Below are 14,266 nucleotides of genomic sequence, written 5' to 3'. Positions count from 1 at the left end.
CTACAATCTTGGTTTGCAGTGATCCTGCTTTCCAGGAAAACCACAGTCTTGGGAAACTGTAGCCGACCAAACCACGGTCATGGCAAATGATAGCTGAGCAAACCATGGTCATGGGAAACATTAGTCAAGCTACATCTGTAAATAAATACATAAAAAGATGTAAAAAGCAGCAATGTTTCCAGAAGAATGTAACTCTTTATTTATTTGAAAAATTGAGGAGCACAACTAACACAACATCTCTGGTGCAATAGGTTTAATAAACACAATTAAAAATAATAAATAAATGGATGGTGTGTGGGTATGTATGATGCATGGATAGGGGTGTGTGCGCGCACATATATATGATGCCTTGATACAGCGTGCGTATGCAGTCCTACATGACACATGGACAAGGAACGTGTGTGTATATGTGTTCATATGATGCCTGAATATGGAACACGTGTGTATGACGCCTGGATACGGGACGTGTGTGCGTGTGTCCTAAACCTCAAGAATAACAGAAGAGATTTATACTACACTGGCGACACACTTTATTCGAGCTCGGCTAGTCCCACGAATACGGGTATACCCGGGTGTATTGAGGTTTGTGACTGTTTTCTGCCCGAGTACATTGAGGTATTTTCCAAGCAGGGATTGAAGCATTTTATTCCCGCTGGCTGCAATACTGCACAGTATATATATATATATATATACTGCATTACAATTCATGAATTTATGCCATCTGGTAGACACGAGAAGCATTGCAGCCTATTAAATCCTAATCATTATCATTTAACAGATCAGCCGCCCGTCAGCCAGGCATGAACCCAGGCTGGGAAGGCAAATGCAACGGGGCTTGTCAGAGGTGAGGAGCGGCGCATTCCAGGTATCTGCCAGGTACATACTGGGTATTTGCTCGAATAAAGTGTGTCGGTGCAGTAGAACTGAAAAATCATTTCCACTTGCTCAAAATGCATGGGGATACTTTAGCAAACAATTATGAAGATTGTAGTTGAAAGCTCAGAAAAACCTGTATTAATCGGTAACAATAAACAGGATAAGAAAATATCTGATGAGACAAAACAATTAATGAGTAGACGACAAGAATTGAATCAATACCAAGACACAAGACTAAGAATTGAATACAAGACAATCCACAAACATATATAACTGCGGATAGAAGACCATTTAACTGTGATATGGTGAAGACTAATGAAAATACCAAAGCTTAAAGAAGACAAAGTCGCGAATTCTGGTTGGGACGAAGCAAATCATTGCAGTTAAATGACGATGGATCAACAATAAGACACTGCACTCATCATAAAGAGAGTTGAAGACTTCTACATGAAATTGTAAGCGAATACGGGGCATAATCCAGCAGAGGACAAGGGAGAACAAAACCAGCAATGATGTACCATGCATTCTTCCAGAAGTTGTGGCAAAAGCAATACATTCCATGAACAATGGGAAGGCTCCCATAGGAAGATGGAATTAGAACTAAAATCTTGAAAGAATCTGGGGAAGTAGAAAAAATCCTTGCAAAACTATTTACATGCTGCTTGAAAAATAGGAACAATCCAGAGCAATGGAGTAATACCATAGTTATCCTCATCCACAAGAAAGGAGACAAAGAAGACCTGAAGACCTAAATCTTCTTTCAATCACTTACTACCAATTCTAGTATACTTTGTAAAACATCTTGTAACCAGTGGCGTGAATGATTCCCCTCTCCCCCACTTTCTTCCCCCTCCACTACTACTTCTTTGAGGGGAAAGTCCATTTACCTCCACCTTACGTACTCCAAAACTCGCCTTGCTAAACTCATCAGAAGAACCACCATTGCCACTGGAGACCAGTACTTTTCACACCGGAATAACTATCACCTGACGGGACAAAGAGGTTGAATAAAATGGGGTTTATTCTGGCAAGGCCAGCAGGCATCCAAAATACACAAAAACGGGGTATACACACCAACTGGAGGCCTGGGGGGGGAAGACACTAGCCTCGACTAAGTGCAGGGCCCTGCCTCAGAAAGGCTTACCATGTCTGCTTCACGTCCCGGTAGCTCAAAGTGCTATTCTGCTAATAGCATTTTTAAAAAGCCTGCCAAGTGAGTCTCCCAATATGTTCTGGTACTCTGATCTGCAGTGCTCCTTACATAGGCCTCAGTGCCTATCTTTTCTAGGGAGCAGGAGACGCCGACCAATCCGAGCACAGATCAAGGTGGTGCAGCCAATAACAAGCCGGAGGCTTGACCTGCTGCACCAATCAGGAGGGGGCGTGCTTGGGCACCAAGGACCGCCTCGTGATGACAGGGTTGCTGACGAGCGGGAAATTTGAACTGGCCAATGGAAATCGCGCCTACGAGCATAGTCTCGGCAATGGGTTCCCCCAGCCAGCCCAATACCTTCTGCTGGGTGGGCACCACAGTGTCTGCAGGTAACAAAGGCTCTACCAAGCTGAAAGCCCTTCCCCGGACCTGATCCTCCTCCCTTCCCCGCTCCCCAGATGGCCCGACACCTAGCCGCTCCCAGCCTCTGCTTTCATTGGCCATTTCTATGCAAGAAGCTCGGCTAATCAAATTACTGAGTCTGCCTCCATAGAAACAAATACACATCACCCACAATACTGGCATGCTAGCTGGGGGAAAATACAGTGTTACCGGGAATAAAGTGCTTTTATATACAATACATCTCCCGGTCCCTTTCTCCCCCACCCCATATATACATTAATTTTCCCCTTCCAGAACACACAGTGATAAGGCTCTTTCCTAGAAGCGGTCATGTCACACAAAATGTACCGGCCACATGAGTGCACAAATGCGGCCAGTGAAACACGGTTTTAGGGGTATCTAGCCGAGCTTCACCTTTATTATGGAAGGCTGGCTACCCCTACCGTCACAGCCACCACAACCAATGTCACCCTCTCCAACCTTTATTGACACCCCCCCAAGAGGTCACAAACCCCCCAAGAGGTTACAGAGGTCACAAACTTCTCACTGACTGAAGCACTCCCTATTGCAACCCTAACCACTCCTTCCTGCTGTTCCTCCTGAACCCCCACAGCTAGAGCAGACAGAGCAATTGTAGAGATGCTGGGCAAAGCAGAGTCTGGTGGTGCAGCTGAAACCAGAGTCAAAACCCTGTCATGGTGAATCACCCCCTATAATAACTGCTAAAACCCTTAAATGAACGTCCTACCTCATCCATACCCTAACCCAGGGGTGCGCAGCGTTTTTGAGCTGCACCCCCCTGTGCCAGCGCTCGCGCCCCCACCCCGCCGCACACCTGCCCTAACCAGTAATCAAACTTGCCCTAGAAGTGGCCGGCATCGGAGGTTCCAGTGCCGAATTGGCTCCGGTAGAGGGCCCATCTGCGACATGCCATTAGGTCTTGGCAAACGAGCCGCAACCAAATCTCCCATTCCATTGTGACCCTGCCACTATTCACCATAAAAAAAAAAAAACATTGTACCCCCTCCCCCGAAAAAGTTGCACCCTGCCTCCTCACACACTCTCGACAATCATGAGAATGGGGGATGGGCTTCGCACATGCACAAGTGTATAAAATGTTGCGACATTCGTTGAAATTTTCGAACTGCAGCGAATAATTTGCTGTTCAAATTTCGGCATTCACCCATCTCTAATTACAAGTAGTTTGGAGTGGAAAGGATGCCTCATTGCAGATGACACACATGTCTGCAACAGGGTTAACATTCCAGGGGGTGGTAAATAAAATAACTAATGATTGAGGTAGATTGCAGGAATTGTCAAGCGTGTGGCAACAACAATTTTTAATGCAAAAAAGTGCAAAATAATGCACTAGTCACAAAAATCCAAATGGAGGATACTGATACTGGATTAATGTCAACTGCTATATCGGAAATGGGCCCGCAAGTCATTATTTTAGAAGACTTAAAAGTAGGCGAGCAACGTGACAAAGCAATTAGAAAAGCCTGCATGATGATAGGTTGTATAAGCAGAAGTATTCACAGCAGAGGGTTGGGGTGGTGAGTGATACCTTTTAGTGAGACCTCAACCTGAATACAGTGTTAAATCCTGGAGACCATATTTCAAGAAGGACGTAAATTATTTGGATATAATGCACCATTAGTAGTTGTTTTTTTGCAGAATCTACAGCATAAGACTTATCACGAAAGACTACAGGACCCTAATATGTACATCTTAGAGAATAGAAGGGAGAGGGGGGATATGATGGGAACTTTAAAATACATAAAAGAATTTCAATTTTCAATTTGGCCCAGTATCTGAAGAGGAGATTACACAAGCGCTCCTCAAACTAAAACTAAGTAGCCAATGCGGACCTGACATTCTACAATCTAGGTTCCTACGACTTGGTGCCCCAGCCATTGCCAAACCAATTGCTTCCATAGTCAACTCTATCCTGTCTGCAGGCCATATCCCTAAGACCTGGAAAACTGCCAGAGTTGTCCCAATCTTCAAAAGTGGGGACAAAAACACTGTCTCAAACTACAGGCCAATCTCATTACTCCCAATTCTATCCAAAGTCATGGAAAAATGTGTCCACTCCCAATTAAGCGATTTCTATACCAAGACAAATTTCCCTAGCCAATTCCAATCTGGCTTTCTTCCCAAACACTCCACCGTAACTACCCTGCTAAAAGTTTGCAATGAAATCCAGTGTGGAATGGAACGGGGACAACTCACTGGTGCAGTATTCCTAGTTTTTGCAAAGGCTTTTGACACAGTTGATCATGCTATCCTGCTTAACAAACTCCAGAGCTCTGGAATAGGGAAGCATGCTTTAAACTGGTTTTGTTTCCCCTATCAGGAAGATCCCAACATGTGTCCATCTCAGGCTCTGACTTCAACCCCCTGGATATCACCTGTGGTGTCCCGCAAGGCTCTGTTCTGGGGCCCGTACTCTTCTCAATGTTCATTAATGATCTTCCCACAGCTTGTAAGGAAGTCTCAATACACATGTATGCAGACTACACAATCCTATATGCACACAGCCATAGCCTCTGTGACCTTCAACACATACTTCAGTCTGACTTTTTGAGACTCGAAAACTGGATTTCCCAAAACAAACTGTTTTTAAACACTGACAAGACTGTAACAATGGTATTTGGGACCAAGACTAAATTTTTAAAGCTTCCAGCGACTGAGCTCCTGATTAGAACCAACACTAACACCACCCTAACTCCTGTTACCAGTTTTAAATACCTGGGCATATGGTTTGACTCCCACTTAACATTCGGGATGCACATTGATACCCTGACAACCAAGACCTATGCCAAACTAGAGGTACTTTACAGGAACAAATCGTCCCTAAGTCTCCTGGTCAGAAAGCGTATCGCACAGCAGATGCTAATGCCAATTATTGACTATGGAGACATAGTATATGGCTCAGCACCTCAAACCCACCTTAGCAAACTTAACACCCACTACAATTCAATTTGTCGTTTTGTTCTCCAATGCAACTACAACACACATCACTGCAAAATGCTCAAAGAACTAGTTGGTCATCACTCGAATCTAGGCGCAAAGTTCACCTTTCGTGTCTTGCCTTTAAAGTCTTTATGGGCAAGCTACCCAGCTATCTGAACAAGCTCCTCACCCCTACCACATGCAGCACTTATCACCTGAGATCAGACTCCAAAAGACTGTTCATGGTCCCAAGGCTCAACAAAGTATCTGGCCATTCCTCCTTCTCCTACCGTGCACCCCAAAACTGGAACAACCTACCAGAGACTCTCACATCCACCACCAGTTTAAGTTCTTTCAAATCTAAGGCTGTCTCAAATTTTAATCTGTACTGTAACTGTTTCATACGTCCATAATATATATTTTCTTTAACTGTGCACGCAATGTCTTGTATATAATGTATACCCTGTTCATTTATGTAACTGTATTTGTAACCATGTATTATTTGTCTTACTCTGTGCCCAGGACATACTTGAAAACGAGAGATAACTCTCAATGTATTACTTCCTGGTAAAATATTTTATAAATAAATAAGTATAGGAGGGAAGCATATTTCAAAGAAAAAAGGATGCTAGAACAAGAGATCATATTCTGAAACTGGAGGGAAGGAGGCTAAGGGAAATGTGAAGTACTTCACTGAAAGGATGGTAGCTTTGTGGAATAGCCTCCCAACAGATATGGTAGGGGCTAATACGGTAAGGGAATTCAAACATGCTTGGTGTAGTCATAAGGCTATCATAAATCTGAAAGGAAGCCAAGAATCAAAGAGCCAATGTTCACAGCAGATAGGAAAATGGGCCAAATGGTTCTTATCGGCTGTTAAATTCTATGTATGTCCTCCCTCACCCTTATGAAGGTCCGCCATATTTTTCCCCTACGTGAAAGATAAAAATCATGGATTATAAAAATTGAGGTGGCAATCCCGATAAGATACAGACCTTGCAAATACGTCTTGGGTAACTTTGTTTCCTATATAGAAACAGTTAAAAATATATTTGATCTTTCAGGATGTTTTAGTACCTGAGGCAGCTGAATTTGACCAGTGGGAACCGGAAGGTACAGCTTCTACATGCCCTATAACGGCTGTTGTACCGAAATGGAAGACTTTGACAACCCTTGATATGAGCCATAATCGGATCTCACTTATTGATGATTCAGTGGTAAGAGTTCTTATTATTTAATAAATAAAAAAAAGTTCATACTACAGGAATGTTTTTATTTATTGTGTATATCTTACAAGTATAAACATCAAAATGATAAAACTTTATATTTTAGATATCCACATATTAACAGTGTAAAATGTAAAAGTCACAAACTTTTGCTTCTATTTAAATTAAAATACATATTAAATCATTACAATCTACAGGAGAATACCTTGCATTTCATGTTCAGCATTATATGACCAGAGTCTTCCCATGAACTTGAAAGTGGTGTACAGTGATATTGGGTATTAAGGACCATATTTATTAAGCTGTGTTACTTCACGACAGGGATGCATCTTGTGATCTCTGAATTAGCTGCAATTGAATAGGTTTTAAAGCTTTACCCCATTTTGATATACTCTCAAATTCTTGGTATCTGACAGCTGCTTTTATAAATGAGGAGCAGGCTCTGGCATTGTACCGATAGGAGTACTCATTTAGTGTTCAAATGACAAATAATGAACATGTTGATATACAGTACTGGCTATACAAGAATGCCAATACCTTTCACTTGTATTATATAAGAGGCAATTTGTTAAATACTGTGAACACTATTACTATACTATATGTTTCATAAAACAGAATGTAATGTTTGATATTCCTTATGCTGTGGTATACAGGCATACCCCGCATTAACGTACGCAATGGGACCGGAGCATGTATGTAAAGCGAAAATGTACTTAAAGTGAAGCGCTGCCTTTTCCCCACTTATCGATGCATGTACTGTACTGCAATCGTCATATACATGCATAACTGATATAAATAACGCATGTGTAACAGGCGCTATAGTCTCCCCGCTTGCGCATAGCTTCAGTACAGGTAGGGAGTTGGAATTGCTGTTCAGGACGTGTACTTAAAGGGAGTGTCCTTAAACCGGGGTATGCTTGTATATGTATATGTATTATATTATATGTATATATATTATTTGACTGAACACTTCAAATTGTCTTCCAATGGGGCATAGAAAGCAAATATGATATTGAAGTCAACTGTAAATTGCAGCAGAAGACATTCTTTTAATGACCTTTAGCCACTCCTAGAGACCTATAGAAAAAACAGTGCTGTGATTGTAGATTATCCTGCTGTGTATTAGTAAGGCCAGCAGAGGCACGTGCCAGGGCCATATTTACTAAGCAGTGCTACTTCATAAGACACCTTCCAGTATGGCTCAGTAAATATGGCCCCTTACAGTCCATTCAGGTGAATAGTCTGTCTGTCTTCTTGCATGTGAGATTTTTTGGATTAGCATTTCTTAGTAACTATAACCCATAATCCATATGATGGAAGTGTCAAGAAATGTTGGCATATATTTACTAAGAAGTTGCCTGCCATAAAACACATTCCATCACTGGGGGACACTTTCAGCCCTTTCAAGTCCATGCTCTGCAATGTGTCTCGCAGTACAGGAAGGTGTCTTATGGCAAAACACTACTTCGTAAATATGGTTGGTTGTTTTTGGGATCAAATTCAGTATGGCAATTATTATTTTTATGTAAAACAAGATGTAAAGCGCCATAACTATATTTGACACCTTTCAATCATACTGCTTATAGATTTAATAATCTCACATGTATCATATTCATTACTTTAGTTACATGATCCTTCAGACCCTTGTAGAAGAAGGCTAGCAAGTACAGCTCAACCCCCTTATAACGCTGTGCTTGGGGTCCAAAGAATCACATCGCGTTATAAGCGGATCGCGTTAGAAATAATGTATAATTGTATGTATTGTACAATAAAGTATTTAAGATACCATTTAATCGTGTTGTAAAGTATCCATAAATACAAAAATTGGGAGCCCCGCTTGCATTGCTTTATAAGCGGATTCGCATTTTAACGGATCGCGTTATAACGGGGTTTAGCTGTATATTCTATATAAAGTTATGCCTTGTTCTCAGGACACTATTCATATTTGCTAAATACAGTATCAGAATAATGGAATACCCATGGTAAGGTAAAGGAAAAAATATACAATCCCTTTACTGTACAGTAAATCCACCCCTGTTTAAGGGTGTAATCTATACAAAATAAAGCAAAAAGGCATGAGGGGGAGCTCAAATAATTATATTGTTCATAGAAAAAAGGACCATGTTTAAGGCTTGAAGATTGTCCCTTAGGCCCAGGACATAGTGCACGAGGCGGGCTGAGCCGCGCTGAACAGATGCACACAGCCCCTGCATCTGTTATCAGCGCGGCTATAGTTGCTCCCTCCGCATGCGCGCTGATGCGTGCAGAGGAGGAGAAACTTCCCCGGCAAGCTCCCTCCGCATGCGTGCAGAGGAGGAGAAACTTCCCAGGCAAGCTCGGGGAAGCGGAGTAGCGGTCACGTGACAGCTCCCATCCAATGGGGCTACAGCCGGTTCCCTACAGAGCACTACAGAGCCGCCATTGTCACTACAGAGCAACGCGAGCAGACATAAGGCAGCACCGAGGTGTGTGTGTGTGTGTGTGTGAAAAACGGGCTGGGGCTGGTGCTGGTGCAGGGGGGTGGGTGTGAAAAACGGGCTGGGGCTGGTGCTGGTGCAGGGGGGTGGGTGTAAAAAACGGGCTGGTGCTGGTGCAGGGGGGTGGGTGTGAAAAACGGGCTGGGGCTGTGTGTGTGTGCGTGTATGTGTGTATGTGTGTGCATGTGCGTGCGTGAATATATTTATCAAAGTTGCACAATGTTAATAAATTTATTCTCAAGTCTTTTTTTTTTAATTTTTAAAATATTATATAATATACACACACACACACACACACACACACACACACACACACACACACACACACACACACACACACACACACACACACACACACGTTCCCCAGTGACACACAAACGCACAGACCACTTCAAAGTGACACACACACTGACAGCTATCAAGTGACACACACACACAGTGATACCCGCCTCCCAAGCGCGCTTGCTGTCTCCTCTGCCAGGACAGCAAAAAGCTCCTGGCAGAGCGAGCGGCAGCAAGCAAGAGCGAGCAGCAGCACCTAAGCGCTTACTATGTCCCAGGCCTTATGGGGAAAAATGTTGGTCCCTTTTTCTATTCACAATATAATTATACAAACCACCCTTTGTGCCTTTTTGCATTATATTCTAACATAGTAGCACATATAAAATAATTTTTAAATGTACCATCAACCGTTTACATGTGACTCAAGTCCCTCGCCTATAAAGTTTAAACTATATTCTTGATACCTTATTGACTTGCCTAGTGCCATAAGAAGCTAATACTGCAGTCCCTATTTCCCATGTTTTGTGAAGCAATCTTTTTTTTTTCCTATTTGGAGAAGACTTAGTCCCTGTTCGTTTAAGTCTAGCTGAACTGAAGGCAACTTCATAACCTGTGACATTACTAGTAGGCCATTCCTTCCACTGTACCCATTTGTTCTTTTAATAATGATCTTCTAATGGACATTGCTGGACTATCAAAAAGGTTTCTAATTTTTCTAAAGTTTAGCTTATAATGAGAAATGTCATACATTAACCAATTATTATTTACGTTAATACAATATTGCTAAATAGGTCAAGTATTCTTGACAGGCAGATAGACAAACAGAAATTTAGTCTTAAAATATAAATGTTTTGCTTTTTATTTTATTATATTGTAATATATTTGGTAGAAAGACAATACACTCATATATATATATTAAATATTTTGCCTATCTTCAGAATTTAGTTTTTTTAATGATTGCATTGATTTGCATAACGTTTTAGCTATGGTATGCAATATTAATTTTATTTGCTGATTTGTCGATCACTATGGTCATCATCAACATTTAAACTGCATTGGGCATGTAGATGGTGTTCAGCAAGTGCTTGTACAGCCAGAATACCCCTCCCAACGTCCCCTTAACTTGATTGGTTCACTGATGAGGACAGGGTAAGAAAAAAACTTAATTAACAAACACTTCCCCCATTCAGAGACACTAAGAAATTCAACTGACCAACTACACTATTTGGGATTGCCCCTTTAATCATGTAGCACCCGACCTTACACCTGCTGTACAAACCAAAGTTTCTGAATGTCTCTCTGCTATATCATCCTGGATGGCCCTCCGCCGCCTTAAACTCAACATGGCTAAAACAGAGCTCCTCATACTTCCTCCCAAACCTGGCCCTACTACCTCCTTCCACATTACTGTTGGAACTACGATCATTCACCCAGTAGCCCAAGCACGCTGCCTTGGGGTCACACTCGACTCCTCTCTCACATTTGCCCCTCACATTCAAAACATTTCTAAAACCTGTCACTTTTCCCCCAGCAATACAACAAAGATACACCCTTTCCTCTGTTGCTCGACTGCTAAAACTCTGACTCAGGCCCTCATTCTCTCCCGTTTTGATTACTGTAACCTCCTGCTGTCCAGCCTTCCTGCCTCTCACCTGTCTCCCCTACAATCTATCCTTAACGCTGCTGCCAGAATCACTCTACTCTTTCCTAGATCTGTCTCAGCATCTCCCCTCATGAAATCCCTCTCCTGGCTTCCGATCAAATCCCGCATCTCACACTCCATTCTTCTCCTCACTTTTAAAGCTTTACACTCTTCTGCCCCTCCTTACATCTCAGCCCTAATTTCTCGTTATGCACCATCCAGACTCTTGCGTTCTTCTCAAGGATGTCTTCTTTCTACCCCCTTTGTATCTAAAGCCCTCTCCCACCTTAAACCTTTTTCATTGATTGCCCCTCACCTCTGGAATGCCCTTCCCCTCAATACCCGACTAGCACCCTCTCTATCCACCTTTAAGACCCACCTTAAGACACACTTGCTTAAAGAAGCATATGAATAGCACTGTGGCTATTCTGAACACATGACACATAAAGCTTGGCCCCCTGCAGACGCACTTACTAGAACTCCCTCCTACTGTCTCTGTACGTTCTCCCTATCTACCAATTAAACTGTAAGCTCCTCGGAGCAGGGACTCCTCTTCCTTAATGTCTAAAGCACTTATTCCCATGATCTGTTATTTATATTATCTGTTATTTATTGGATTACCACATGTATTACTACTGTGAAGCGCTATGTACATTGATGGCGCTATATAAATAAAGACATACAATACAATACAATGTAGCAAACATTTTTGTCGCCAGGCAAAGTAAGTTTAGCGATTAACGTTTCTGCTGTTCCTGTAAATTTTTATGCAGGTGTTTCCCTGTGTTCTTGATAAGCAAGTTGCTTATCTTCTTCATAATAGCCTCAATCTGCATTAAAACATAACCCATCCCTTGCTAGTTCATGATTGCACAGTCTCAACACATTACTCAGTCTCGCTGTCATAGGGGTCTTACAGTCCAAAGTCCAACATAAAAATGATCTGTTTCACCCAATAAGGGCACAATCTCCTTTTTTTTCTTTTTTTTCTTTTTTTCTTCAGAAGCAGCATGATGGTAAACTTGAAAACACAACAATTATAGTCATTCACAGAGCTAAGGTATTCTAAATACTGAAGTGGAAGCATAAAGAGCAATAACAAAAAGAATAGGAAAATAGTCATTACAATTAAAACAATTACTGGGGGTATGATCATATTCTGTTATACATTGTTGTAATTTGGATTGGAAGACCCTTATATCTTGGAGAATAGAATCACAAATCTCATGATCTATTATTGAGATACATAGGAAAAACAATGACTGAGCTTTGCGGAGAAATTTCAAAGGCATATTGAAGTTGGTTGGGTGCATTTGGGCCCTTCATTTTATCAATGTTTTCTGTGCCAGAACCTCCACTATGTTTATGATCAATATTTGTTACACTTGACACATTCAAGATGGTAGTTTGTTTTAAAAATTGCCTTCCATCGTCAAAAACCTTTATTTGCCGTATACATCCACTTTCTTGTTATCTTTACAGAAGCTTATTCCACAAATCGAATTCCTTGATTTGAGTCATAATGGCATATCTACAGTGGAGAATATACAGGTCAGTATGGTGCTCCAGTATTTTAAAGTACTTTTATTGCAGTGTGCTTAGAGCTAAAACACCCCATTCCGCGTAACACAATTAATAAAATGAGCTCAGTATTCCTGTTCCTCACATGGCAGTGGCTGCGACTTGGGATTAGCTCCTCCATCAGCATAGGTAGGACAGGAAACTTCTGCAGGGACCTGGTATATAAGCCTCTCCCTTGCAGAGACAGTCTTCTCCTATCCTACAGCATAGCGGGTAGTGGTTATTTTGTTAAGTTGCAACTCACCAGGACTGCATTAGTGCAGTACAGTTTGGGGGGGGTTGTCAGCCTCTCTCCCCCTGAAGCTCCGGCAGAAGCACTGTCTAGAACAGACAGCTGGAGGCTCTGCGACTGGGCAGAACATTGCAGAAGTGTCTGTGAACGCAGGCAGACTGGAACTATGTCGGGTAAAAGGCTGAATTCCTGTTTAAGCAGGAAGCAGAGAAACACAAATCACCTTAAAGGGGCAATGGCGCTCTGATATTACTTGTGTGATGTCACTATGCGGACCCCACCATTATTCTTAAGGGGCAATACCAACTAATGGTGCCTGATCTTCTTGAAGCGTTTTCTGAGGACTAAAGACACTGCTGTTTCACACCGAATGATTATAGAAGCTGAATAAGCAAAGGATCGCTGCTCAAAACTTTTAGGTGAGTTCTTTGAGAAGAAAGTGATTTGTAATAAAAAAGAGAAATGACTAATAATGGAGGGAAGACTTTCTATATGCTTTGTGTGATGCAGTACCTCTGGGGTCAGGGAGAGGAAGGTAGCTAAGAAAGCCAGGATATGTGCAGTTTGCTATAAGGGTGGATGCTACAATTGCCTGTATTGCAAGAAAGACTACATTACCAGTGGAAGATTGTGAGGATTTGGGGATCGCGTCCCTTGCGGCGCGGTCCCTCCTCTCTACATACCAGTACTGCAGCGGCTGCTGCCTCCGATCCGCCTCTCGCTGGTGCGCGCACCCCTGCTCTGTTTACCGAGCGCGCACCTGCTCCTCTTCTACGAGGTTACGGACCTTGGCTCCGCCCCCTCGGCCGAACCTCCGCTGTGCACGCGTGATATCGCGCAACAAGCCCCAGCTGCAAGTCAAGATTGCTATGAGCCCTTGTCTTCCTGCAGCCTATCCCTGCCTCCGCTGGGGCTGCGCCTCCGCTCTGCCTCCTGCCTCATTGGTCACTTCCTAAATAAGAACCTGCTCAGTGCTCAGTCTCATTGCTGAGCATAACTTTGTGTTGCATTTGCGTGTGCCTGTCCTTGTCCACTCTTAGTGCAACATTGCTGTTCACTATAAAATATATTTATAAAGCAATAAATATTGCACTCACATTTGGCACAATGTCCATAGACACATTAAATTATAGATGCGCAGCTTCTGTGTCACTGTCAGCCGCACTCCCGAGGTCGCGTCACGTCACTTCCGGTTTGCGATCGATCACGACGATCGTGCTGCTGCTGTTCACTCAACGCGTTTCGCTTGTCTCCAAGCTTCGTCAGGATTCTAGATTCCTGATGAAGCTTGGAGACGAGCGAAATGCATTGAGTGAACAGCAGCAGCACAAGTGTGTCCCCAGAACCCCCTCTAAACCGTGTACACCATCTTCGTGATCGATCACAAACCGGAAGTGACGCGACGGGCCAAACCGGAAGTGACGTGACGCGACCTCG

General features: G+C 42.7%; 1 protein-coding gene across 8 annotated transcripts in view; it reads left to right on the top strand.

Annotated features, from left to right (window-relative positions):
* The window catches only part of NISCH (nischarin), a 185,329-nt gene that overhangs the window by 52,295 nt on the left and 118,768 nt on the right, over positions 1-14,266 (top strand). For all 8 annotated transcript variants that reach the window (XR_012788657.1, XM_075575032.1, XM_075575031.1 and 5 more), the window contains exons 8-9: positions 6,454-6,606; positions 12,499-12,567. Coding sequence is in view for 7 of the 8 variants with exons in the window: in XM_075575032.1 (XP_075431147.1) it covers positions 6,454-6,606; positions 12,499-12,567 (222 nt within the window). In the remaining variant the exon portion in view is untranslated. The remainder of the gene's footprint in view (positions 1-6,453; positions 6,607-12,498; positions 12,568-14,266) is intronic.

This window comes from Ascaphus truei, chromosome 17 (genome assembly GCF_040206685.1).
Source record: "Ascaphus truei isolate aAscTru1 chromosome 17, aAscTru1.hap1, whole genome shotgun sequence".
In the NCBI taxonomy this organism is placed as follows: domain Eukaryota; kingdom Metazoa; phylum Chordata; class Amphibia; order Anura; family Ascaphidae; genus Ascaphus; species Ascaphus truei.
This window is presented reverse-complemented; position numbering and strand designations above follow the sequence as displayed.